This window comes from Betta splendens, chromosome 21 (genome assembly GCF_900634795.4).
Source record: "Betta splendens chromosome 21, fBetSpl5.4, whole genome shotgun sequence".
NCBI classification, from domain to species: domain Eukaryota; kingdom Metazoa; phylum Chordata; class Actinopteri; order Anabantiformes; family Osphronemidae; genus Betta; species Betta splendens.
In genome coordinates, this window is record NC_040899.1 from 11,839,897 (window position 1) to 11,867,169 (window position 27,273).

The following is a 27,273-nucleotide window of genomic DNA, read 5'->3' on the forward strand; positions in this document are numbered from 1 at the left end:
AAAACAGTTACACATCATGTAAAGGATGAACAGAGAAAACAGAATGCTGCTTTTTGCTACAAATAGCACAATTTTAATAATCAATTGTGCAGTATAAAAATGAAAGACAACAAACTCTTATTTTGATATGGGTAATATATCAGTGATTACTATACTTATACTCTCTGGGTTCAACGGCACAGCAAACTACAGAATCACTCTTTTTACTCTCACTTCATTGTGTTATTGTATCATATTGTTGGCGAATCTGACTATAATTATTACAATAATTGTGGATAAAAGCCTCCATGAGCCCATGTACATCTTCCTGTGTAACCTGTGCATCAATGGACTTTATGGAACAGCTGGATTTTATCCCAAGTTTCTGAATGATCTGCTGTTTTCCACTCATGTCATCTCTCAGGCTGGATGCCTTCTGCAGGGTTTTGTCCTACACTCCTCAGCTTGTGCTGATTTCTCTATTCTTGCTCTAATGGCCTATGACAGATATGTAGCAATATGTCGCCCTCTGGTTTATCATTCTGTGATGACTAAACAAAGGATTAGTGTGTTAGTGTTCTTTGCTTGGCTTCTTCCTTTGTATTTGGTGTTAATGGGCACAGTCACATCAATATCAACTTTGTGTGGCTCCATCATACCAAAGATCTATTGTGTTAACTTTTTAATTTCTAATCTTGCTTGTTCTCCCTCCATAGCAAAGGATATTATTCCAGCTATTAATTACACTTTTTATGCCGGACATGCAGGTTTTATTGTTTGGACTTATGTCTATATGATCAAGACCTGTTTAAAATCCACAGAGAACATGAATAAGTTCATGCACACGTGTGTACCACATGCCTTTGCTTTAGCAACTTTCAGTGTGTCTTTGCTTTTTGATTTGTTGTACATGAGATTTGGTTCCAAAGATTTATCACAACATGTCCAGAACTTCATGGCAATTGAATTTCTTGTTATTTCTCCACTTATTAATCCGGTGATATATGGTATAAAATTACAAAAAATAAGAAATCGAATTCTAAATGCGGACAAAGTTTTCAGACCATAGCTATAAAGGTAGAAACAATCACTGAGACATTTGTAAATTATGAGGATTTGAGATTGTATAGTGAGGTTTCCAGAATAAAAGTAGAGGAATTACAGTGACTTGGGCCTCACACAAAAACCACAGCACAGCTGTTTAGTTTCTAATGTTATGTTAATTCTGTCCCTCCTCTCATTATATCTGATGTCTCATGTTGTTTAATGTGCATTAATCTCAAACCTTATGTAGATTAAAATTGTCTCCACTGATGTTTCTTTGACATGTTAAATATGGAGGTCACTGCTTTAAAAAGATGCTTGTGTTGTTACAACTTTATACAGCGTAAACATCTCTTCTTTGCTTCTGATGTGATCATGTCACTAACAGATGACCAGCTTTTCACCTGGCGCTTTGCTGGTTTCTGACACTTCACTTTTATCACTGTAACATGATTTCCCCTTTCTATATTGTAGTACTCTGGTTTGAGCTTCATCACCTGATCTTTGCTACAATAATGCTGCTGCCCCAGCAGACCACAGCTTAAAACACTACACTGGCCATCACAGACCCAGGGAACATCCTGAGCATGGTGCTGCAGACGAAAGGACCTGAGCCTCCTCAGGAAGTACATCCTGCTCTGAGCCTTCTTGTACACAGCTGAGGAGTTCATTTTCCAGTCCAGTTTATGGTCCAAGTACACTCCCGGGTATTTGAACTCGATCACCACCTCCACCTCTTAATTTCTTTTCATTTTTTTAGGCCCCAAGCCTATTTTCTGAGCGTTTTCTGAAAAACGGTATAGCTGCATTCAAATTAATATATCTCTGCAACCACAAAGTCTATTTGACTGCAATTAGTGTCAATCGGTACACATCAACTCAGCAAAAAGTTGGTTTCAATACAGTGAAGCAGGACCAAGTTATTAATGTGAATAGGCAAATGAGCTTAGGAGTTTCCTAGTGTGGATACTCTATATGTTTTTCCACTACTATCAACCTAAAACAGAAATAAAAGTGATGAATATGTCCAAATACGACTTACCTATACCAATCTAAACATATGTGAAGGTGTTCATTCGTGTCCACTGCTTCCAAATCTGTCGCTGTACAGGCCACTAGGTGGGCAGGTATCTGTACAGCCATATCTTCGCCTAGCAACAACTAGCTGTGACAAGTGAGGTGTTCTAGACCAAAGTTGCAAAGTAAAAAACAATCACTCTGTCATTTGTAATTAATGTAGATTAAAATTGTCTCAACTGTTGTGTCTTTGACAACATATCGACAGTGCTCATTTGAAAAGATGCTTGTGTTGTTAAAACTGTATGCAGCCTGAACATCTCTCCCTTGCTTCTGATGTGATCATGTCACTAACTGATGACCAGCTGTTCACCTGGTGTGTCAAAATATTTGGTTTGCTGATTTTCTTCTGTCTACTTGTGTAGTGCTTGTAGTGTTTTCAGCCTTTCTTTACGCAGACCTGCCTTTTAGATAATAACTGCCTCCACCTTGGCCCTACTTTACTTTGTCTTTTTAAAAGATAATGAGTTGGTTCTTGGCTCTGCTTGTGGATGTCTTTTTTCCTTACCTGACTGGGTTGCCAGACCCCCCAAGACTGCAGGCAGGCATTCCATATTAACATATTGAAGAAACAACATCTGTGTTCGCATACATTCTCTTTTCCTTTCACACTAAAATCTGCAACTCCATCTATGAGAAAACTGAAAAAAATAAAAAAAAAATTGAATTTATTTAATAAGTTATTTTTCTGTTTGCCTGATGGAAGTGGTTTGTGTGCTGTAGCTTTAGGAATTCATTACTGCACACACACTGGCTCCAGGTCCCATGTTTCCAACGTCATTACTGGGATGAAAATATAAAACGGTTACACATCATGTAAAGGATGAACAGAGAAAACAGAATGCTGCTTTTTGCTACAAATAGCACTATTTTGATAATCTATTGTGCAGTATTGAAATGAAAGGCAACAAACTCTTATTTTGACATGGGTAATATATCAGTGATTACTATACTTATACTCTCTGGGTTCAACGGCACAGCAAACTACAGAATCACTCTTTTTACTCTCACTTCATTGTGTTATTGTATCATATTGTTGGTGAATTTGACTATTATTATTACAGTAATTGTGGATAAAAGCCTCCATGAGCCCATGTACATCTTCCTGTGTAACCTGTGCATCAATGGACTTTATGGAACAGCTGGATTTTATCCCAAGTTCCTGAATGATCTGCTGTTTTCCACTCAAGTCATCTCTCAGGCCGGATGCCTTCTGCAGGGTTTTGTTCTACACTCCTCAGTCTGTGCTGATTTCTCTATTCTTGCTCTAATGGCCTATGACAGATATGTGGCCATATGTCGCCCTCTGGTTTATCATTCTGTGATGACTAAAAAAAGGATTAGTGTGTTAGTGTTCTTGGCTTGGCTTCTTCCTTTGTATTTGCTGTTAATGAGCACAGTCACATCAATATCAACTTTGTGTGGCTCCATCATACCAAAGATCTATTGTGTTAACTTTTTAATTTCTAATGTTGCTTGTTCTCCCTCCATAGCAAAGGATATTATTCCAGCTATTAATTACACTTTTTATGCCGGACATGCAGGTTTTATTGTTTGGACTTATGTCTATATGATCAGGACCTGTTTAAAATCCACAGAGAACATGAATAAGTTTGTGCAAACGTGTGTACCACATGCCTTTGCTTTAGCAACTTTCAGTGTGTCTTTGCTTTTTGATTTGTTGTACATGAGATTTGGTTCCAAAGATTTATCACAACATGTGCAAAACTTCATGGCAATTGAATTTCTTGTTATTCCTCCACTTATTAATCCGATGATATATGGTATAAAATTACAAAAAATAAGAAATCGAATTCTATATGCGGACAAAGTTTTCAGATCATAGCTCTAAAGTTAGTAACAATCACTGAGACCATTTTAAATCATCAGCATTTAAGATTGTGTAGTACAAAGTTTCCAGAATAAAAATTACAGTGACTTTGGCCTCACACAACAACCACAGCACAGCTGTTTAGTTTCTAATGTTATGATAATTCTGTCCCTCCTCTCATTATATCTGATGTTTCATGTTGTTTAATGTGCATTAATCTCAAATCTTATGTAGATTAAAATTGTCTCCACTGATGTTTCTTTGACATGTTAAATATGGAGGTCACTGCTTTAAAAAAATGCTTGTGTTGTTCATCTCTTCTTTGCTTCTGATGTGATCATGTCACTAACAGATGACCAGCTTTTCACCTGGCGCTTTGCTGGTTTCTGACACTTCACTTTTATCACTGTAACATGATTTCCCTGCTCTGAGCCTTCTTGTACACAGCTGAGGAGTTCTTTTTCCAATTAATTGTCCAAGTACACTCCTATGGGTTGCCGAACGTAAAAGGAGCACCTATAACTAATTTTCTCACATTTAACTAAATGACACAACATGTTTTCTCACATTTAGTTAAATGTGCAAAAGTCTAAATGTAAATGTTAAATGTAAATGTTAAATGTTAAATGTAAATGTTAAATGTTAAATTTAAATGTTAAATGTTAAATGTTAAATGTTCGCCGTGTGTAAAACTGAATATTCATGATTGTGCAAGTAGACTCCGCCCCTACCCTCAAACAGCGCTGGTCTCAGATCAGAGACGCGAACTCAAACACCTCAAACAGTGCGCGCAACCCCGCCCCCATCTGATCTGGAAACTTTTGTTTCTAGCGTGGACATAACTTCGGCTAGCTAGTAAAGTTAGCTAACTAATTCTCCACCGGCGCCACAGAAGTATTCTATTTAAACCTACTTGACTCCTCATTAATATTGTTTACAACAGAACAGCAGTTTGAATCGGAGCTTCAGCTTGCACACCTGCCGTTACAGCCCGTTCAATCTCCCCCAACGGGAGGGAGTCGGAGCTGGCGGCCATGATGGCTTCGACTTCAGGCTTCTCTCCAGTATTTTCGTGCACCGATCCAGAGTCAGATGTGGGCCGAGCTATGCGTACTGTTTGACGTGTTTGAGTCCGCGTCACTGATCTAAGATAATAGGGGGTGGAGTCTACTTAAATATTCAGTTCGATCATTTAACATGTACCTTTAACATTTAGATTTAACATTTATCATTTAGATTTAACATTTAGATTTAACATATACATTTAGATTTAACATTTACATTTAGACTTTTGCACATTTAACTAAATGTGAGAAAACATGTTGTGTCATTTAGTTAAATGTGAGAAAACTAGTTAAATGTGCTTCTTTTACATTCGGCACCCCATACACTCCCAGGTATTTGTACTCAATCACCACCTCCACATCTTAATTTTTTAAAAATTTTTTAGGCCCCAAACCTATTTTCTGAGCGTTTTCTGAAAAATGGCATAGCTACATTCAAATTAATATATCCCTGCAACCACAAAGTCTATTTGACTGCAAGAGAATGCATGGAGTCCAGGATCAGCCTCTAAAAAGCCTTCATGATGTGAGAGGTCAGAGCCACAGGGTGTAGTCGTAGTAGTTTGAGGATCTCCTCAGTTCCTCTGACACGTCTTCTGCCGAAGAAGCAGAGGCAGGGGACTTAGAGGTGGCTTGTCCATCACCTATTGAGATCAACAAGTTAATCTGTTGTAGGGCATCGGGGTGGATAAGATCCGACCTGAGTACCTCAAGTCTCTGGATGTGGGGCTGTCTTAGGTGACATCCCTCTGCAATATTGCATGGACGCTGGGGACAAATCCTTTGAACTGGATAACCGGGATAGTTGTCCCTCTTCATACAAAGTGTGTTCTATAGGGGGACCACACTTCTCAGCCTCCCCTGGAAAGTCAATGCCAGGGTACTGGAGAGGAGAATTGTGCTGTGTAGCCTCAGATACAGGAGGAACAATGTGGTTTTTGACCTGGTCAAGGAACACCACAAGTTCTGCACCTCACTATGGTGCTTGAGGGTCTGTGGGAGTTTTCCCAACTAGTCCACATGTGTTTTGTGGACTAGGGGAAGGCATTTGACCATGTTCCCCGTGGCATCCTGTGGGGGGGTCGCTCCGGAAGTATGGAGTCCAAGGCTCTTCATTAAGGGCTGTCTGGTCTCTGTACAACATGAGCAGGAGCTTGGTTCTCATTGCCCGCAGTAAGTCAGACCTTTTCCCGGTGCATGTTGGACTTGCACCAGCTGTCCTCTGTCACGACTGCAAAGGGGCTGGAATAAGAAACAGTTCTTCAAAATCTGAGGCCATGGTTCTTGAAACAGGTGGTTAGCTCTCTAAGTACCTTGGGGTCTTGAGCATGAGATTGACGGACGGATCGGTGCAGTGGCTGCAGTAATGCTGCAGTGTGCCGCTTGGAGTACCAGCTCTCAATTTACTAGTCAATCTACATTTCTACCCTCACCTACAGTATGGCCACGAGCTTTGCATCATGACTGAAAGGACAAGATCATGGCTACAGTATTAGAGGCCAAAATTTGTTCCCTCCATAGGGTGACTAGGTGTATCCTTAGAGAGGTGCTGAGAAGCTCTATCACCTGGATGGAGCTCAGAAATAGTCTTTGCTCTTTCACATCAAGAGGAGCCAGCTGTGGTGGCTTGGGAATCTGTTTACCAAGAGTCTCTTGGGCATGTCCCAGAGGTAGGACAGTACTAGGACATGCTCGAGGGACTATGTCTCTCGGCTGGCCTGGGAACAGTGTTGCCAGATGGGAAATAAAAAAATGTCACTTTAAAATTCTCATATTCCGACCCAAACTCACATGAATCATCATAATCATCATCATATAAACTAAAGGCAACTCAGTGCATTTAAAAATAAAACTATTCTATGTGCACATAACCTAAGGAAATAAAAGGCTTACAGTAGTTATTTGAATTAAACAACTTTTAAAATTAAAATGTGGAGCTAGAACCTTTACAATCCCCCCAAAACTGCAGTCAGGCATTCTATGTTAACATGTTGAAGAAATTACACCTATACTCGCATACATTCCGTTTTCCCTTGACAATAACGTCGGCACATCCAGTTACCAGGTTTTGTACAAAAGCTCTCAACTCATTTCTCAGCTTAATGGTAGGTGTTGGTGTGTTGTAGCTTTAGGAATTCATTACTGCACACACATTGGCTCCAGGTCCCATGTTTCCAACGTCATTACTGGGATGAGAATAAAAAACGGTTACACATCAGGTAAAGGATGAACAGAGAGAACAGAATGCTACTTTTTGCTACAAATAGCACTATTTTAATAATCTATTGTGCAGCATTAGAATGAAAGGCAGCAGACTTTTATTTTGATATGGGTAATATATCAGTGATAACTATACTTATACTCTCTGGGTTCAACGGCACAGCAAACTACAGAATCACTCTTTTTACTCTCACTTTATTGTGTTATTGTATCATATTGTTGGCAAATTTGACGATTGTTATCACAATAATTGTGAATAAAAGCCTCCATGAGCCCATGTACATCTTCCTGTGTAATCTGTGCATCAATGGACTTTATGGAACAGCTGGATTTTACCCCAAGTTCCTGAATGATCTGCTGTTTTCCACTCAGGTCATCTCTCAGGCTGGATGCCTTCTGCAGGGTTTTGTCCTACACTCCTCAGCTTGTGCTGATTTCTCTATTCTTGCTCTAATGGCCTATGATAGATATGTGGCCATATGTCGCCCTCTGGTTTATCATTCTGTGATGACTAAACAAAGGATTAGTGTGTTAGTGTTCTTTGCTTGGCTTCTTCCTTTGTATTTGCTCTTAATAAGCACAGTGACATCAATATCAACTTTGTGTGGCTCTATCATACCAAAGATCTATTGTGTTAACTTTTTAATTTCTAATCTTGCTTGTTCTCCCTCCATAGCAAAGGATATTTTTCCAGCTATTAATTACACCTTTTATGCCGGACATGGATGTTTCATTGTTTGGACTTATTCATATATGATCAGGACCTGTTTAAAATCCACAGAGAACATGAATAAGTTCATGCAGACGTGTGTACCACATGCCTTTGCATTAACAACTTTCAGTGTGTCTTTGCTTTTTGATTTGTTGTATATGAGATCTGGTTCCAAAGATTTATCACAACATGTCCAGAACTTTATGGCCATAGAATGTCTTGTTATTCCTCCACTTATTAACCCGCTGATATATGGTATTAAATTAAAAAATATCAGAAATCAAATTCTGAATGTCAATAAAGTTTTAAGACCATATTTACAAAGTTAGAAACAATCACTGAGACATTTGTAAATTACCAGCATTTAAAATTGTATAGTACAAAGCGAACAGTGACTTCGGCCTCACACAACAACCAAGGCACAGCTCTTTAGTTTTTAATGTTATTTAAATTCTGTCCCTCCTCTTAATATATCTGATGTCTGTTTGATCAGATGATTTGATGTTGTTTACTCAAGACATTCAATGTACAGTAGATTAAAATCGTCTGTTGTTCCTTTGAAAACATATTAAATATGGTCCCTGCTCTGAAAGATGTTTGGGTTGTTACATACATTGTTTATGCAGCCTGAACATCAAATTATCCCCTTTTTTGTTTCCTTTACATGACATATGAAACACATGGATTATTCCTGTTTCATGTTGCTTTTGTTGTCTTTGCTTGTGTTTTAAACATGTACTGTACCTAACAGATGACCACTTGTAACAGGATTTAACAGGATTTTCCCCTCTCTACTATTGTTGTACTGTACCCTAGATTAAACTTTGTTACTTGATCTCTTTGTCTGCTCAGTCACAGAACTACCTGTTTGATATTACTGATTCTGTCATATCAAATTCATATCCTGTATTGAAAGACTCAGATTAAAAGTAACATTTGAGTCTTATACAGTATCTATTAAAACCTTTTACCCACATTTGTCAGCCAGTCTCTTTTGTTTACTGCATCTTTGTTCTTCTCTATTGGTTCAGTATAAACCACAGTCAGGTTCACTTTAAGCCTCATGTTTGTATTGTGCACTGACTGATAGGGGTCATGATGGCCACTCTGACTGCCCTTTTGCTGCTTACCAAATCTGCAAAGCACTATAAGCAATGACACCTGTCAGTCAAGGCCAGCAGTATATTTCCTGCAAGCTAATATCATCACCAGAGAGATACTGCTTTGACTGATTAAATTAATCATCTTAAGGCGACATACCTATTGCCTCACCTGATTCATTTAGGTAAACTAAATCAATCAGCCTAAAACACAACAGGTTTTTTTAAAAAAAAAGTTGGCATGTTCATGTTTAAATCTGCCTGACCCCGGTCTCTGACATCATGTACAGTACCACGGTTGGTTATGTTTGAGTTAGATTGTGTGCAGCTCTGCTATTTTCATTTGCCATGTTAGAAATCTTGTAGAGAGGCGTAGAGTCCGATTGTGTATTGTTTGCATTTTTGTTTACTCACAGTTATTTTTGACCTGCTCAGTGCAGTGACTTTCTGTTTCCTGATTTTATTTGTAGCTACTCCTGCTCGGCAGTATATTTCTGTTTAGTTAGTTTAGTCCTGCTTGGCAGTGCATCTCAGTTTAGTTTGTGTAGGGAACCTGTTTGCCTACTTTGGTAGTGACCCTCAGTTCTGTGTAGTTTTGGTGTACTTACAATAAACACCATTTTGTATCTGTCATCCTCGCCTGTGACTGCTTGTGGGTTCCATTCTGTCTGTTCTTGGGGGTGTCGTAACATTAAGAACTTAAAAGTACAAAAGGAAGCATGGCTACAAGCACATGGCAACACAGGAAAACACAGGGTTTACAGGCTCAAAATATAAAACCAAGCAGAAAAAAAACAAGGTGAAGTTAACCTGGCGGAGAACAATATTGACAGGGTCAACTGACGAGCTGAAAAAGACCTGGTGATATTGCCTGGATAACACTGACACACTAGCGAGGTGGGGTATATGAGAAGATGCAGAGGGAAAGGCACAAGTGAGTGGAATGACACATCAGTGCTGGTTAGAGGCGGCTGAGGGGAAGATACTGTAAAGGAGGAGGTGTGGCCAGAGTAAGGGGCATGGACAAAGGGAGTGTGTGGATGAGTGAGAGCAGGCATAGCCTGGTCACGGATTATAACACCTTTATGGGGCTAGTTTCATGGTAGTTACTGTCCTAGCATACATTTTCACACCTGCTACATTTGATGTCACTAGCTATACTGTAGATGGCTGTCAGCACTTTCATTTTGCGGACAACCACCTCTCTGATGTTGATGCCTCAGAGATGAGTGGGGTTCAGCCATATATTGTTAAGGGCATTTGTTAAAGGCATGATGTCTACTCTGCAACTGAGCAGTCTGATTCCAGCGGTCACTAAGTTGCATTGGTTGGGAGAATCTCAATCTCTCCTGAGTTGTTCCCTTTTAGTTTCCAAGAAGAGCAAGAACATTGGTTGGCAGTGATTCCCTCGTTCTCACTTGCAGCGATATCAGAAAAGCAACACACAGACCCCAGCATTAGAGAAGTAATGACTCGGATGCAAACTGAAAAAAACACCTCTCCCGTCAACGAGGAACAAGCTTGGTTTGTTAAGAGAGTGGAACTGGTTACAATTTAGAGATGGTGTGGCATGTTGCAGCCTGTTGCAGTAGCTCCCGGTTACATTGTAACCATTTACTTTATATCTTGTATTTTTCCGCACTTTATTTTTTCTTCTTGCGTGTATGATTGTGTAAATGTGGGTACTACACTATGGAGGTCAAACTTGCGGAGTTTGCTCTGTTCTTTTTCATTTTTTCTACACTTTTCACTCTCATGTCTGGGAACTCCGCACGCAGCGACGGTCCCATTGTTTACACCAGGGACCAGCTGTTTGCATTCTGCGATGCGCTGACGCTACAATGAGGAAGGCCTGAGGTCCATCGTTATGGGGAATGTGAGATCGCTTCCTAACAAGATGGACGAGCTAACCACTCTCATGCGGCAACAGAGGGAATTCCGGCAAGCTAGCGTCATGATGTTTACAGAGACATGGCTAACAGCGCTAACCCTGGACACGGCCGTGGCCCTGGACGAATTTCAGCTGACATGAGCAGACAGGACGACGGAGAGCGGTAAGAGGAAAGGAGGAGGACTGGCAGTATTTGTGAATAAGGGATGATAAGTCCACTCACACCACTGTGAGAAAGCAGATCTGTAACAAGGACATTAAACTGTTAGCTGTTAGCATGATGCCATTCTACCTGCCAAGGGAGTTCACGCACGTTATCACGATAGCTGCGTATATTGCCCCCCTCTGCTAACAGTGAAGCTGCATGTGATGTTCTGTGGAAAATAGACTCCTGACCCAGAGCCCTAATGCCCTTCTCCTCATCTCTATTATGCCCCTCCATCGTCCACACTGCCCACATTCACCCAGTATGTCTCATGACTCACCAGAGACAACAGAGCATTGGACTTACTGTATGCCAACTTCACGGAGGCATACACTTCAACTGCACTCCCCCCTTTGGGAATATCTGACCACAACCTGGTTCATCTCCTGCCTGTGTACAAACCCTTTGTATGCAGGCAACCAGCTGTCCCTGCACAGTGAGGACATTGACTGATGAGACAGAGGAGGCTCTGAAGGACTGTTTTGTCACTACTGTGTGGAAGGAACTGCGTAGTCCACATGGGGAGGACATTGACTGTTTAACGGACTGTATAACAGACTATATCAATTTGTGTGAAAAACACTGTACCCACCAGGACAGTACGGCACTTCTTCCCTCCCCCCACCATCCTTTACAATGCCCTTCACAAAAGCCCAGGTGAGAAAGCAGCTCAGCAGATTCAAGGCGAGGAAGGCATCAGGCCCAGATAGCTTCAGCTCCAGGATGCTCAAAACATGTGCGGATGAACTGTGCAGCGTTATGCTGTACGTGTTCAGTCTGAGTGTGAAGCTGGGGAAGGTGCCACAGCTGTGGAAGACATCCTGCGTGGTACCCGTACCAAAGACATCTCGGCTGACTGACTTCAAGGACTACAGACCGGTGGGCCGCTGACCTCACATCTGATGAAGACGATGGAGAGGCTGGTGCTCACCTATCTTCAATGGACCCGCTGCAGTTCACCTACCAGCTGTCATGGATCAGCATCTGGTCGTCACCGTTAATAGTGCTTCGTTTTCCATTTTTATTTTGGCACTTCATGTTTGGTCTCCTGTCTCCTGCTCTAGTTCTTGTTTTTACTTACCTAGTCACATGTTTCACCAGCTGTGTTTAAGCAGTCATTAGTCACAAGATACATCAGCTGTCTGCATTAATCATTAGTCGCTCTATTTAGTCCCCAGTATTCACCTCATTCCTCTGCCAGATTGTCTTGATCACCTACCTGTTGGAACTCTCAAGCAATCTCACCGTGTAAGTCCAGCTGTGTACTGAGTTTTGATTCATGTTTGACCTTGTCTTGCCTACTCCTTGTCTGTGCTGTCGCTGGAAGTATTGCCAACCTGTGTACCGACTTTTGCCTGTCTGACAACTCCAATAATAATTCCACTTAAGATCACGTCCTGTCTGCGCTGTGCATTCGGGTCTTTCCCTGTGTGATCGTGACAGTACAATCTGGCCAGACTCGGACCCAGCCAGCTGTTTATCCGACGGGTGACTTTTCATCATGCCGTTCACCTGTCCTGGATTACCAGAGGCCCTTCACTGGTGTTTCATGGAGCTCGCAAGGGAATACGTGGAGGCATCCAGCTTAAAGGCATGGCTCCACGTGGTAAGACAGGCGGTGGAAATTTTTGAAGAGGAGCACTGGGGGTTTACGTAACTACCCTGGGGCAAGGCTGTGTTCCCCAGGCTCCAGGCGATGCGGGTGGATTAGGCACGCGTTCTGCGTGCGGTGCCCGCCCACATTTCACTGGCTGCTTCCGCCACCGTCTTCCCCAGTGAAGCTCCGCCGGCTCAAGCTTGTGTCGCCGCTTCGCTGGCTTAAGCCTACGCTTCTGTCGCCGCTCCCCAGCTCAAGCCCACATTTGTTCCTCCGCTCCGCCGGCTCAAGCCCACGTTTCTGTCTCCGCCCCGCCGGCTCAAGCTCTAATCACTAAGTCTTCATCCTCCCCCAGCCTGTTTTTGGGGATCCAGCCCCTGTAGTGGCTTCATCCCCTGACTCTGCTTTGCCTTGTGGGGAGGGAACCAACTTCCTGTCATTGTTGCCTTAGACCACGTCGGCGGGGTCCCAGGTCTGACGCCCAGGTAGGGGTCTAATTCCACGACCGAGATTCCCCATACTCCAGCAAAGAATTCGTCCTTTAATCCAGACGACACCCCCACCTTCATCGCAGGTATGTCTGACAGTCTCTTCTCACGAATCCAACACAAATGCTCACCCCCAGTCATGTTCCTCCTGGTGCACTTTCTGAATACCGCCGACGCAACCATCGACCCAGATGCCAGTGGACATGTTCTTCAGAAAACGGCGGCCCTGGACCTTAGGTCAGCTGCACTTTATGAGGCCCGGAATTACCACGGTCTGTTCCTGCCGGTCTTGAGTCCTAGTTTTATTTACCTTGTGACATGTCATCAGTTCCTGTTTTACTTTTGCCACTTCCCGTCCTGCCATAGGCAGTTAGCCTTGCTTTATCATTACTCCCTAGCTGCAGTCAATCCATTCATATCATGTAAGTCCTGCCGTGTACCAGTTGTGGATCGTGTTTTGACCTAGCCTTGCCTGCTCCCTTTCTGTACAGTTGCCTTAATCTTGTTACGGAAGATAAAACTGTCACACTCACAACATGTGCAATATTGTGAGTGTGACACGAGTGTGTAATGCACAGTACAGTATGTTTCACAAGAGCGTTCATCATTGTTTAAAGTGCTTCTTGGTGGCCATAGGTTGGTCATCCCTGTTATAGATCTTTGACATTATTTTAATAATAATGTATTGATGTGAAAGATTAAATCTCGATGTAGACTGCAAGCAGGCTTTCCATATTAACATGTTGAAGAAATGACACCTATACTCGCATACATTCCCTTTTCTCTTGACAATAACGTTTGCACCTCCAGTTATCAGCAAATTAAATTAAAAATGAAAAAGTACAACTTAGTTATTAAGTTACTTCTCCTTATGATATTAAATGTTTTCTACACTTGCACTAAACTCAGCTCTGAGTTTAATAGTAGTGTTTGGTGTGTTTTAGCTTTAGGAATTCATTACTGCACACACATTGGCTCCAGGTCCCATGTTTCCAACGTCATTACTGGGATAAGAATATAAAACGCTTACACATCATGTAAAGGATGAACAGATTGCTTTTTTCAACAAATAGCACTATTTTAATAATGTATTGTGCAGTATAAAAATGAAAGGCAACAAACTCTCATTTTGACATGGGTAATATATCAGTGATTACTATACTTATACTCTCTGGGTTCAACGGCACAGCAAACTACAGAATCACTCTTTTTACTCTCACTTCATTGTGTTATTGTATCATATTGTTGGCGAATTTGACTATAATTATTACAATAATTGTGGATAAAAGCCTTCATGAGCCCATGTACATCTTCTTGTGTAACCTGTGCATCAATGGACTTTATGGAACCGTTGGATTTTATCCCAAGTTCCTGAATGATCTGCTGCTTTCCACTCAGGTCATCTCTCAGGCTGGATGCCTTCTGCAGGGTTTTGTCTTACACTCCTCAGCTGGTGCTGATTCTTCTCTTCTCGCTCTAATGGCCTATGACAGATATGTGGCCATATGTCACCCTCTGGTTTATCACTCTGTGATGACTAAACAAAGGATTAGTGTGTTAGTATTCTTGGCTTGGCTTCTTCCTTTGTATTTGCTGTTAATGAGCACAGTCACATCAATATCAACGTTGTGTGGCTCCATCATACCAAAGATCTATTGTGTTAACTATTTAGTTTCTAATCTTGCTTGTTCTCCATCCATAGCAAAGGATATTATTCCAGTTATTAATTACTCTTTTTATGTTTGTGATGCAGGTTTTGTTGTTTGGACTTATATCTATATGATCAAGACCTGTTTAAAATCCACTGAGAACATGAATAAGTTTATGCAGACGTGTGTACCACATGTGTGTGCTGTAATGGTTTTCAGTCTGTCTTTGCTTTTTGATTTGTTGTACATGAGATTTGGTTCTAAAGATTTATCACAGCATGTCCAGAACTTCATGGCAATGGAATTTCTTGTTATTCCTCCAATCATTAATCCGCTAATTTATGGTTTCAAATTCACAAAAATAAGAAATCGAATTCTGTTTGTGGACAAAGTTTTCAGACCAAAGTTGCAAAGTAAAAAACAATCACTCTGTCATTTGTAAATTACCAGCATTTACACAGTGGCCAGGACAGAAAAGGCAGAGGAAATACAGTAACAATGGCCTTGCACAACAACCACTTACAGTACAGTACAGATCACATTTGTTATTAAGTGCTACATGTACATAAGAAAAAGATCGTTGTGATTTCAGGACCTCCTCTCATTATAACTCATGTTTCATGTTGTTGAACGGTGTCTGTAGCTTAAAGTATGCTGAAGTAGTAAAGCTGAAAGAAGAAAAAGCTGAAGAGTATTTGAAAATGTTTTCCCATTCATTTCAATGGAGAATATTTTTATGAAAAAAGCTTAATAACTTTAAAAATATGAAAGATATGAAAAAGCTGTATGTAAGCACACTTCTCCTTAAAAACCTGAATATTTTGATTTTCAATGGCTTCTGTAGCTGAAGGTATGCAGGAGTAGTTAGATGCAGAAAAACGTACAGAATAATAATAATACCTAGATAAAGCATTTCCAAAAGAAAATGCACAGTAAATGCTTCCATGCTGAATGTATTCCTGAAGAATTGCTGAAATAGCTTAAACATTTACTACAAATGAAAATAGCTCAAGCATATAAAGTATAGATAAATGTTTCTGAAGAGAATTAGAAATTGTTTACACAGTGCTGAATATTCGCAAAAGAAGCTGAAGTAGTTGAATTTCAAATGGAGGAAACTGCAAAAAGATTTGCTGAAATTAAAGAACTGCTGAAAATCAAGGAAGTGTGTAAAGGTTTGCTTAATTTGTTGAAATATAGCCAAATGTATCAAAATTGCTAAATATTGTAATTAAATAGTTTTGATTTCAAAAGCTAAATGAGTAGCTCAACATTTTGGAAATATTTAATACAGCTGAAATTTGTTGCAGAACAAGTAGTAGAATTTAAATTGAGAAAAGTTGAAGCTGAACAGTAAAAAAGTTTTACTAACTAGTCATAATTAACTAGTTAAATGCAGAAAATCAATATTTAGGCTACAGAGTTAGATTGGTGCTTTTATTTTGAAAGGGATTTGAGGAAGTGTGTGTCCTAAATTGCTAAACTGGAAAAAGCGCTCATTAAGTAGTTCTAAAGAACAAAAAAAAAGCAGTCAAAAGCAGAAATCAAAAAGGTTTAGAGCTTATTCAGTAGCACCAAAGGTTTAGTGCTCTTATTTAGAAATGATTTACAGAAAACCTGTGTGGGTAATTGTTAAATTGTAAAATTGACTCATTAACTAGTCATAATAAACCAGTAATTATTTCATATTGAAATAGACTCGTTACCGATTCACAATTAACCATTCAAAAGCAAAAATTATTCTATTAAAGCTAAAGATTGGGTTTGATGCTTTTATTTTAAAAGGATTTAGAGATGTGTATGCTTTATAGCTAAACTGTAAAATAGTCTTATTACTTGTCACAACTAACCATTCAAAAAAAGAAATGACGCTATTAAAGCTCAAAGTTTGGATTGGTGCTTTTATTTTGAAAGGATATTGTGGACACCTGTGCAGGTAATTTCTAAACATTAAAAAAGTCTTATTATCTAGTCATAGATATATACACCAGCTAAACGCAGAAAGATGTTTCTATGTTTAGCTAAAGATCTGGAATGGTGCTTTTATTTTTAAAGGATTTGGAGGAGGTGTGTGTGCTTAATAACTAAACTGTAAAACAGTCACATTAACCAGTCCCGATAACCTATTCAAAAGAAAACAACAAGAATACAGTGAATGCTGGAAGCAAATTTAGTTAATAAGTTATTTTTCTGTTTGACTGATGGAAGTGGTTGGTGTGCTGTAGCTTTAGGAATTCATTACTGCACACACATTGGCTCCAGGTCCCATGTTTCCAACGTCATTACTGGGTAAGAATATAAAATGATTACACATCATGTAAAGGGTGGACAGAGAGAACAGAATGCTGCTTTTTGCTACAAATAGCACTATTTTAATAATCTATTGTGCAGTATTAAAATGAAAGGCAACAAACTCTTATTTTGACATGGGTAATATATCAGTGATTACTATACTTATACTCTCTGGGTTCAACGGCACAGCAAACTACAGAATCACTCTTTTTACTCTGACCTTATTGTGTTATTGTATTATATTGTTGGCGAATCTGACTATAATTATTACAATAATTGTGGATAAAAGCCTCCATGAGCCCATGTACATCTTCCTGTGTAACCTGTGCATCAATGGACTTTATGGAACAGCTGGATTTTACCCCAAGTTCCTGAATGATCTGCTGTTTTCCACTCAGGTCATCTCTCAGGCTGGATGCCTTCTGCAGGGTTTTGTCCTACACTCCTCAGTCTGTGCTGATGTGTCTTTTCTTACTTTAATGGCCTATGACAGATATGTAGCAATATGCCGCCCTCTGGTTTATCACTCTGTGATGACTAAACAAAGGATTAGTGTGTTAGTGTTCTTTGCTTGGCTTCTTCCTTTGTATTTGTTGTTAATGAGCACAGTCACAACAATATCAACTTTGTGTGGCTCCATCATACCAAAGATCTATTGTGTTAACTTTTTAGTTTCTAATCTTGCTTGTTCTCCCTCCATCGCAAAGGATATTATTCCAGTTATTAATTACTCTTTTTATGTTTGTCATGCAGGTTTTATTGTTTGGACTTATGTGTATATGATCAAGACCTGTTTAAAATCCACCGAAAACATGAATAAGTTTGTGCAAACGTGTGTACCACATGCCTTTGCTTTAGCAACTTTCAGTGTGTCTTTGCTTTTTGATTTGTTGTACCTGAGATTTGGTTCCAAAGATTTATCACAACATGTCCAGAACTTCATGGCAATGGAATTTATTGTTGTTCCTCCACTTATTAATCCAGTGATATATGGTATAAAATTACGAAAAATAAGAAATCGAATTTTGAATTTAGACAAAGTTTTCAGACCAAAGTTACAAAGTTAGAAACAATCACTGAGACATTTTTAAATGACTAGCATTTAAGATTGTATAGTACAAAGTTTCCAGGATAAAAGCAAAGGAGCTACAGTGAAAGTGGTCTCACTCAACAACCGCAGCAAAGCTCTTTGGTTTCTAATGTTATGTAAATAATTGATTTTTGATGTTTAATGTTGTTTGCTGTGCATTAATTAAGACTTTTATTGCAGATTGTTATTGTCTCCACTGTTTCCTTGACAAAGTGTAAAATGGAAGGGGATGCTTTTTGTTGTTACAACTTTAAGCAGCCTTTTTTTCTTGGTGTGAACACTAACAGATGACCAGCTGTCACACTGTAACAGCATATTTTCCTTTTAACTCTTGTAGTGTTGTTATTTGAACTTTGTTATCTGACTCTTTGTCTCCCCACGTTTTGAATTTTCTATTTCATATTTTTGATTCAATGCATATGTTACATATCAAAAAAGAGTTTTATACGTAATAAAACCTTTTTACAATTTGTCTCATGTTTTCTGTGTTTTGGTTCTTCTCTATGTTCTTTCCTGAGTTTACCTATAAAACCAATTTGAGAATTTTTGTTTTAAACCAAATCACAATCAGATCCGTTTTAAGCATCATAGTTGTAATGTGCGCTGTCTGATAGGGGTCAACATAGCAGCTCTGCCCTCTCTGGTGATACACATCCATCTGTGATGTATTGTGTTTTTGGCAGCTGTCTGTCATGGACAGCATTATATTCCCTGCATGCTAATAACATCACTGGAGGTAATTCCACAATGAATAAATCAAAGGTCGACATTGTTAAAAGTGTCATGACAAATATTCATATATTATTATTTGAGTAACTTTTAATTATGATTGTTGTAAACTGCAAATTGTAACAAAAAAGGTGCTCCCACCATCACTGTACCAACACCTCTGATTTCACCATCAGGCTGCCACATGGTTTGTTCTCGCCAGTCATAAGTTATAAATTGATTCATCCCTTTTTTTAAATGCATTTTTTATTTTTCTCACTGTTCAAATAAACCTACCATTAAAATTATACACTCATCATTTCTTTGTTAGTGAGCAAACATTAAAGACAGCTGGGGTTCAAATATCTTTTTCCTGACTGTATGATTCTTACCCAGAGTCCTTCACTCTCAAAGAGGTTATGTCCACTACTACCCACAGTCCTCAACAGTTCATTCATGACACACCTGTTCACCAGAGACTTTAGTTTACAGAGCAGCAAATGACCAAGAGTATAGTTTTGTAGTTACGACATATATATATATATATATATATATATATATATATATATATATATATATATATATATATATATATTTTTTTTTTTTTAAATCATCATTCTATTACATTGTATTACATACTGTACTGTTTTTTTAAGCAGTGTGTTGTGGAAAAAACACATTAAAATATTAGATCGCTGCTGCACTTTCACAGCATGTACATGGAGACGCTGAAGTCGGCTGAGAAGAGAAATGATTGGAAGCCAGAGTAATTTTGGTAGGTTAAAAAAAAGTTCATCAAGACACTGGATTGAGTCATAGACGTAGGTGGAACAAAGGGTAGTCACTGTCTGCTGCATTTAAGGACTGACTGCTCTTGCTGATTTCTAAATTCACAGCTCACACAAAATGTCCAGCTAGATATTTTGATACAAGGAATCATTTCAAAATGAGCAACACATCTAGTCTATTTGTGTTCTCACTGTCTGGCTTCAGCTCCACCGTCAACTACAGATTTACTCTTTTCTCTCTCACTTTACTATGTTATTTTCTAATCCTGATGGTAAACGTGTCGATCATTTCAACTATAATACTGGATGAAAACCTCCATGAGCCCATGTACATATTTTTGTGTAACCTATGTGTCAATGCACTTTATGGAACTGCAGGCTTTTACCCTAAATTTGCTTATGATCTTTTATCTGAAATTCATATTTTGTCATTTGCTGGATGCCTTTTTCAAGTTTTCATCCTGCATTCGTATGCTAAGGTCGACTACTCTATTCTAGTGCTGATGGCTTATGACAGGTATGTGGCTATATGTCGACCTCTGGAATATCGCCGTGTTATGTCTGTGAGAGCCACGGCTCTGCTGGTCACTTTGTCCTGGCTTGTACCGCTCTGCTGTGTGGCTCTTGTCGTGGCTTTGACATCCATGCTGAGATTTTGTGGCTCACAGATCCAGAAGCTTTACTGTGAAAACTGGACGATTGTTACACTTGCTTGTAGTTCAACATCAGCAAACTATATAGTTGGACTGTTTTTTATTTTATTCTATACGGCGCATGTAGTATTCATTGTGTGTTCATATCTGTGTTTGGTGAAGTCAGCTCTAAAGTCTAGAGAGGGCAGGAGAAAGTTTGTACAAACGTGTGTGCCACATTTATTTTGTCTCTTCAACATCTCTGCCGTTTTACTTTTTGATTACTTGTATTCAAGGTTTGGATCAGCATCTTTACCAGAAAGTGTTCAGAACTTCATGTCTGTACAGTTTGTTATTATTCCTCCTATTCTCAACCCTGTTATTTATGGAATGATCCTGACTAAAATTAGATACAGAATCACATATTTGTTATTTATTGCATTTCAAAGATTTAAATTGAGATTGAACATTGATTACTGAGACATTTACAGAAACAAAGACTAATCAGGTGTAATATATTGGTCCTATGATACATAAACCCTTAAGATAATTACAGTATATTGGTCAGTTACTTATGTACTCAATCACATAAATTGACCATCCTCAATTTAAACTTGGTAACAACATTGCTCTGTATGTGTAGAGTGCTGTATAGCCTACAGTACATGTGATGTGGTGACATACTGTAGTGATGTGGACATTCTGTATAAAATATGGGCTAGAGGATAGTAAAAGAGGCAGCAGTAAAAGCTCCTGTGTCATTACTGTGGCCTCACTGGTCTTAGCAGGCCTCAGAATGTCTAACTTTTTACTCCTATTTAATTCTCAGTTTTTATTAGCAAAGCATGTAATGCATCAGCTTAAGTTTTTGGAAAGCTACCAAAATAACACCAACGTTAGTAGTTTCAAATGATTTATAACAGCAGTACATGGTAACGCGATAGAAAGGTCAAGGCAGAAGCCGCAGAAAGGTCAGGAAGGAATCACAGCTAGCTTTAAATTTAGCTTTTTTACTTATTAAGAAGAAGAGAAATTTAAAGAAAGTAAAAGGGGTTAAAAGTTGGTGTCCAATTTATCACCTGATCCATGTGCAGCATAGAAACTTCAAATGAGACTACTGGACAATTACAGAATATACTTTTATCCAGACATATTAACTGCCAGTACCCGTATTTCAATGGGTTTACAATAAAACATCTAATATAGATTAAATATACACCAATAGAAAATCTAAGCTTAAATTTCACATATACTTGTATATATAGATATATCTGTATATCTATATATACTTTTATATTCCCAATCCTGACCACTTATGTGACCTCCTTGGTGGTCATTCTCTAAATAGCAAAATTTTGAGTGCAGGATTTGTACCTGTTGGTAAAACATGCTGTGAGACACAGTAGAGCCTGACAAGTCGTGAGGTTTTTATAAACAGGTTTCCTGTAAAACACTGAGGAATGAAGTTTGGAATGCAGAACATCTCAGACAGCATTACAAGAGTTAAGGTTACTGTACATGGGCTTGGTGCTGTGGCTGGATGTCATTGTTAAAGACAGGCATTCTCAACTCATTCTTGTTACTTTTTAATAATGTTTTGACTTTAACTGTCCCCCTGTGTTAAACTGACCCTGTTTTGAGTCACCCAGTGTTTTAGCTTTTTTACTGTTAGAGGTGATCAGTCTTTTCTGTGTTGAGTTTACCAAAGGACTTCAAGTGTGTCTGCTGAAGTTCCTTAACATGAAGTACACAGGAGGGGGTGCTACTGGATGGGTCATACCAATGTGTGTAAGTGTAATTTCGTAGAACTCATCACATACTTACTGTAAGTGAGTAATCTCCACTCCGCCCACGTAAAAGCCAGCGGGGAGTTATGAAATCCAGAACAATTTCAATTTTGCTTTTTGCACATCAGAAACTAAAGCTTCGCTGCTGCAACACAACCACAATAAAGGTAGGATTTTTTTATAAAAAAAATATATATATTTATATGTATATATCACATATTATGAGTAATGACTTAATTCATATAATTAATATATTGTAATATGAAGATTGCTGTAGCGTTTCCAGTGAATAACATCATCATAATAAGATGTTTTACAAGAAGCTAATTTAGTTTTTGGCTTAATATTAAACTTAGACCTTTAGAGCTTCAGATCCTGATGTTTTTGTTTTCAGCTATAAATTTTTATAAATCAAAATAAGACACATTGAGCATTGAGGGGAAGCCCACAGACAAATCACATGCTGAATTTTGCAGGTTTTGACATTTTGCATGTATAAATGTGTGTACAGTTATACTGTTGGTGTCTTACTCACAAGTGCAAATCTGATTTTTTTAAGAAAGATAATACTATAATTAAACTAAATATTCTTCTTCCTTTTTTACGCATTACACATCATTTAATGTTTCTCTGACTGATGCTCTATTTTTAGGCTTTTATTGTGGTCATTCAACTTTCATTTTTACTTTCAGTTTCACTTCAGCTTGACCAATGAACCTAATAATTTTACTTGCGCCTTCTCCTGAGTGTTAGGTTATCTGCCGTAATGCATGACTTCCAGATATCTTTCATGAAGGAGCCCATATTATGACTATTTTAGGTCACAGGCAGCTATCTTCAATCATCAGTTTGCTGAATTGTTGGGACATCAATATTACCCAATAACTCCACTCCCTAATAAGTCTTGCCAATTTGATTGGCAAGGTTTCAGGAAATTTGCAGAATGTGATCTGAGGAGTCTGACAAGAGTTATTCACTCGGAAACAGTAGAGTTAATAAGCAATGACTGATTAGACTGATGAAAGCAGTAGTTTGATGTCACATAATAATGTAATACAACACGTAGACCTAACCAAAAACCAACTCATTACGGAATGTGAAAAAGCTTCAATGAACATGTCCACACTAACTTATCTATGGCTTAATTTCTTGCAGAAATCTTGAAGGTTGGTAACATCTAGTCTAGTCACATCAAGAGCACATTCAGAAATATATTCACAGTTAAAAGTGGTAACATGTTTGGAGTACAGAGGCTATAAGCACACCAATACATGTATGTATTTTAAAAAGACAATTAAAAATCTATATCCAATCTTACTGTATGTGTTAATGACTTAAGATGGCATCTTTATTGCTGCCTAAAGATAGGCTCATCTATTTCCCAGGTTTAGTAAATCTGAGTAACATACGTATTCAACCACGCATTGCTATTGATTGCTTTAAATGTGCAGTGTAGGTGGTCAGTGATTACGTGTTACCAGCACCCGCAGCCTTGAAGTACAAACTCTGTTGTTGTCTTTTCTCTGAAGTAAGTTTTATTTTACATTTTTATTGCTTTCCTCATTATTTATCCTCAAACATATTAACATGTTCCCTATACATTGTGTTTTTCAGCTATGAAAAAAATCAAGCACAAACATTTGAGTAAGATTTGCCTTCAGCTGCTGATGAATGACTATTTAAAAAATTGTTCTTTTAGACACAAGGCATTAAAAAATTGACCACTGTCACTGTCTGTCTTCCTATGATTCAGTTCTATTCTACTTTTTGCAAGCAGATCTGTATATTAACATATAGACCTAATTACTGCTGACTGACCAACTTAACTGTTACTTTCTAGAAATCAACAAAAAGACACCAGCTGAACCACTTTTTCCTGGTAAACTGTGACAAATATTCACATTTTCTGCAAATTAATCTTGAATAGAGACAATCATAAATGTTATCTCTTGTCCATCTGTCACTGGCATTTAATGCTAATTTCTTGTCATTCAGAACCATGGAGAAATGTACCCTGGGGGTGAGTAAAAAAAGACATTTACATACATTTACATACATACATGACATACATTTTGCCACTTTTTTATGCCATTAAATAAAATATAATCCAAACACAAAAGATGTTACAATATCATATAGGTAGGTGGAGCTTAGTTTAGCTTATTTTAGCTAAATCAGTTTCACCAAAAAACCCCTGTGAGTTGCTATTTTGAATGGATTTTAAAATTGTACAAATACCTGCTATTATAACTGTTAAGTGCTGTGATTGTAGAAGTTTAGGAACGCCTCTGCTGCAGACATGACAAATGGCATTAATTCATATTGTAAACACATTCCAGTGATTGTTTTAAATTCAGCTACTGTACAAAGTGACAGCTATACTGGACTATTAGAGAACCATCTATTTCAGATCTGTTTTAAAACATCAGGGCCAAATTGCTTGTTTTTAACAGAAAGGAAGACCTGCAGGAAGTTAAGAAACAACTAAATGAAATGAAAATACCCCATCTCAGAGTGCTGGTCTATGGCCCTGTTGGTTCTGGAAAGTCCAGTTTTATTAACTCTGTCAGCAGCATCTTCAGAAACAGAATCTGCTCACCAGCATTGGCCAATGCAAACAACGATGAAAACAGCTTCACTAAAAAAGTGGGTAATCTTGCTATAAAAATTATTGTTTATTTAATATCTTTGCTAAGACAATATTGAACTTAAAACAAAAACTATAGCTTCACTGCATGACTTATAAAAGACTGATGATAACAAATCATTACACTGCACGTTTTGTCTCTTAGTATAAAACAATTAGGATCCAAGTAGACAACAGCGAAAACTCTCCCTCCCTTCTCTTCAATGACATCATGGGTCTGGAGGATGGGACTAAAAGAGGAGTCAGTGTAGAAGACGTGAAACTGGTTCTGGAAGGACACATGAAGGATGATTACAAGGTGCAACACTGAAAAGCTAAACATTTGTGATCTGTGCTTTATTAAGCCATTTCATTTTTCAACGTTTTCAATCTCATCTACACTGTAATTAATAAATGTAATACAATGAATATGAATATTTTTTATATATATATAACTTAGTAAAAAAGTTATTTTTTTAGTTACTTCTTTAAATTTTTACACTGTTTTCTAGTTTAATCCTGTTTCTCCACTGTCCACCGATGATCCACACTACAACCCTACACCATCTGAAGAAGACAAAGTTCACGTTCTGGTTTGGGTCTGTTCTGCAAACTCAGCAGAAAGTAATGATTCCGTTGCAAAAAAGATGAGAGACATCCGAGAGACAGCCAGTGACAAGGGTAAGAGCACATCTTTTATTGGGCAGATAATAATTATATGATATTAAATGCATTTGAAAGTGATCACCCAGTTTAATTAAGGCAGAAACTATGCTCCTGAAATCACAGATTCAATTACTGCAGTTGAACGTGACAATGCAAAATGCATATGCAGCATTAAGAGGAGCTGTGTTTCATTTTCAAAACTTCCATATAAAACTACCACATCATTTACCTTAAAACAAAAGATGTTTTTTGTGTCTATACTGTACTTTGGTATATCTCAGCATGTTGTGTTGGTTGTACTGTTATAAAACATGTACATAAAACATGTAAAAAAATATATATTTATGTTGGCTTTCTGCTCTACTTCGTCATAGTTTGAGGTTTTAAGCTTCAAATTGTTGTGTGTTTACGTTGATTTTGGTTGTAACTATATATGTAACTCTCTGAACCCGCAGGTATTCCTCAATTTGCAGTTCTCACCAAAATTGATGAGGCCTGTGCTGAAACTGAAAAAGATTTGAAGAATGTCTACAGGAGCAAGTGCGTCAAAGAAAAAGTGAGTTTCTGCTGTCTTACCTGAATTTAAGGATCAACAAGTTGCATGGTGCAGATATCAAATCTCTGGAAGTGGTAAAAGTTAGTGAATTTGTAATTCCTTTCAAATGTAGATGACGCATTTCAGCTCAACCTTTGGCATCCCACTGAACTGCACTTTTCCTGTGAAAAACTACAGTGACGAGATTGAGCTGGAAAATGATGTCGACTGTTTGATCCTAAGTATTTTGAAAAAGATTATCCACTTTGGAAGCGACTTCATTAGCGACACTGTACAAGAACAAAAAACAGAATAACTGTCTCTTAAGAAATCCCCTTCTTTAACTAGTTGCGATTATGAGTAATGTTATTGTAAATTTATTTTTGTTTTAACCATATATTAACGTAATTATTAATAACATTATTATGGTTATTATTAATAACTCATTGTTTAATCATTGTCCTCAAATGTATTTTATTTCTTAAATTGTACTTACTTTTTGTATATTCTGTATTTTAATATTGCTCTTCCTATCGCTTTATCTCTGCCCCCTCCCCCACCTCAAATAAACACTCATTCTTTCCAGTCCCAAGACTTACATTACAAATATTTATAACAAATCACAATAAAAACATAGATCATCATTTTAGATTATTTATATTCTCCTAAAAAAGCCAAACTCTCATATACAGCATTTAGACTAGTACAGTATACTGTATGCTGCATGCAAAGTTGCCTTATCATTATCACAATAATACTGTGTCTTAGTTTCAACATCATTGCCTTTTACTGTATCTTAATGATCAAAAAGTGGTGTTAGTTGTGTCATTTTAATTGCAGTTTTTCTTGATTGCTAAAACACTATAACCAGGCTTTTAAATAAGGATTTCAAAACTACGAGTCCATTTTCAAAGCAGCACACCGGTTTTTCTGAAACCATTATTCCCTGCTTTGACTCATGAGTCAAATCTGGTGAACTCTTTCTGTAAAACTCTAAACACAAATCTCTACATTGCTTAGACCTTATATCTTGTGCTCAGTTAGAAAACCCTAGTATTACAATTTTTGACTGAAGTCACCACAACTTGAGATCGATTAGTTAACAATTCCCAAGCTGAAAACACTACGCGTCACAATTTAACATCAATCAGTATTTTGAATATTGGAACAGTGGAGGAGGAAGACGAGAAGAAGAACAAGAATGGACAAGGATAAAATCTGAGACACTTATGCTCGATACTGTAGTTGACCATGGTGTGTATTGAAGATGACTTGGTGACTGAGTGACGCTG

At 38.2% G+C, this 27,273-nt stretch overlaps 7 protein-coding genes across 7 annotated transcripts; all 7 read left to right on the plus strand.

Annotated features, from left to right (window-relative positions):
• Window positions 1–127: 127 nt before the first annotated feature.
• Window positions 128–1,048, plus strand: LOC114847024 (olfactory receptor 49-like). The gene has a single exon (XM_029136310.1). It carries the CDS (start codon window positions 128–130, stop codon window positions 1,046–1,048), a length of 921 nt encoding a protein of 306 aa, XP_028992143.1.
• Window positions 1,049–3,025: 1,977 nt separating this feature from the next.
• Window positions 3,026–3,946, plus strand: LOC114847025 (olfactory receptor 49-like). Its single transcript, XM_029136311.1, has one exon. The coding sequence runs from the start codon at window positions 3,026–3,028 to the stop codon at window positions 3,944–3,946; it is 921 nt and encodes a 306-aa protein (XP_028992144.1).
• Window positions 3,947–7,323: 3,377 nt separating this feature from the next.
• Window positions 7,324–8,256, plus strand: LOC114847026 (olfactory receptor 49-like). The gene has a single exon (XM_029136312.1). It carries the CDS (start codon window positions 7,324–7,326, stop codon window positions 8,254–8,256), a length of 933 nt encoding a protein of 310 aa, XP_028992145.1.
• A 5,895-nt stretch (window positions 8,257–14,151) lies between these two features.
• Window positions 14,152–15,511, plus strand: LOC114847027 (olfactory receptor 51E1-like). The gene has a single exon (XM_029136313.3). The coding sequence runs from the start codon at window positions 14,343–14,345 to the stop codon at window positions 15,297–15,299; it is 957 nt and encodes a 318-aa protein (XP_028992146.1). The 5' UTR covers window positions 14,152–14,342; the 3' UTR covers window positions 15,300–15,511.
• Window positions 15,512–17,256: 1,745 nt separating this feature from the next.
• On the plus strand, window positions 17,257–18,606 carry LOC114847029 (olfactory receptor 52E8-like). Its single transcript, XM_029136314.2, has one exon. The coding sequence runs from the start codon at window positions 17,284–17,286 to the stop codon at window positions 18,214–18,216; it is 933 nt and encodes a 310-aa protein (XP_028992147.1). The 5' UTR covers window positions 17,257–17,283; the 3' UTR covers window positions 18,217–18,606.
• A 947-nt stretch (window positions 18,607–19,553) lies between these two features.
• LOC114847030 (olfactory receptor 6N2-like) lies at window positions 19,554–20,847 on the plus strand. The gene has a single exon (XM_029136315.1). It carries the CDS (start codon window positions 19,894–19,896, stop codon window positions 20,845–20,847), a length of 954 nt encoding a protein of 317 aa, XP_028992148.1. The 5' UTR covers window positions 19,554–19,893.
• A 1,411-nt stretch (window positions 20,848–22,258) lies between these two features.
• Window positions 22,259–26,609, plus strand: LOC114847500 (interferon-induced protein 44-like). The gene is made up of 9 exons (XM_055505285.1): window positions 22,259–22,321; window positions 23,769–23,798; window positions 23,995–24,033; window positions 24,150–24,174; window positions 24,608–24,800; window positions 24,947–25,099; window positions 25,293–25,461; window positions 25,902–26,002; window positions 26,115–26,609. The coding sequence occupies exons 2-9, from the start codon at window positions 23,771–23,773 to the stop codon at window positions 26,295–26,297; spliced, it is 891 nt and encodes a 296-aa protein (XP_055361260.1). The 5' UTR covers window positions 22,259–22,321; window positions 23,769–23,770; the 3' UTR covers window positions 26,298–26,609.
• Window positions 26,610–27,273: the final 664 nt, after the last annotated feature.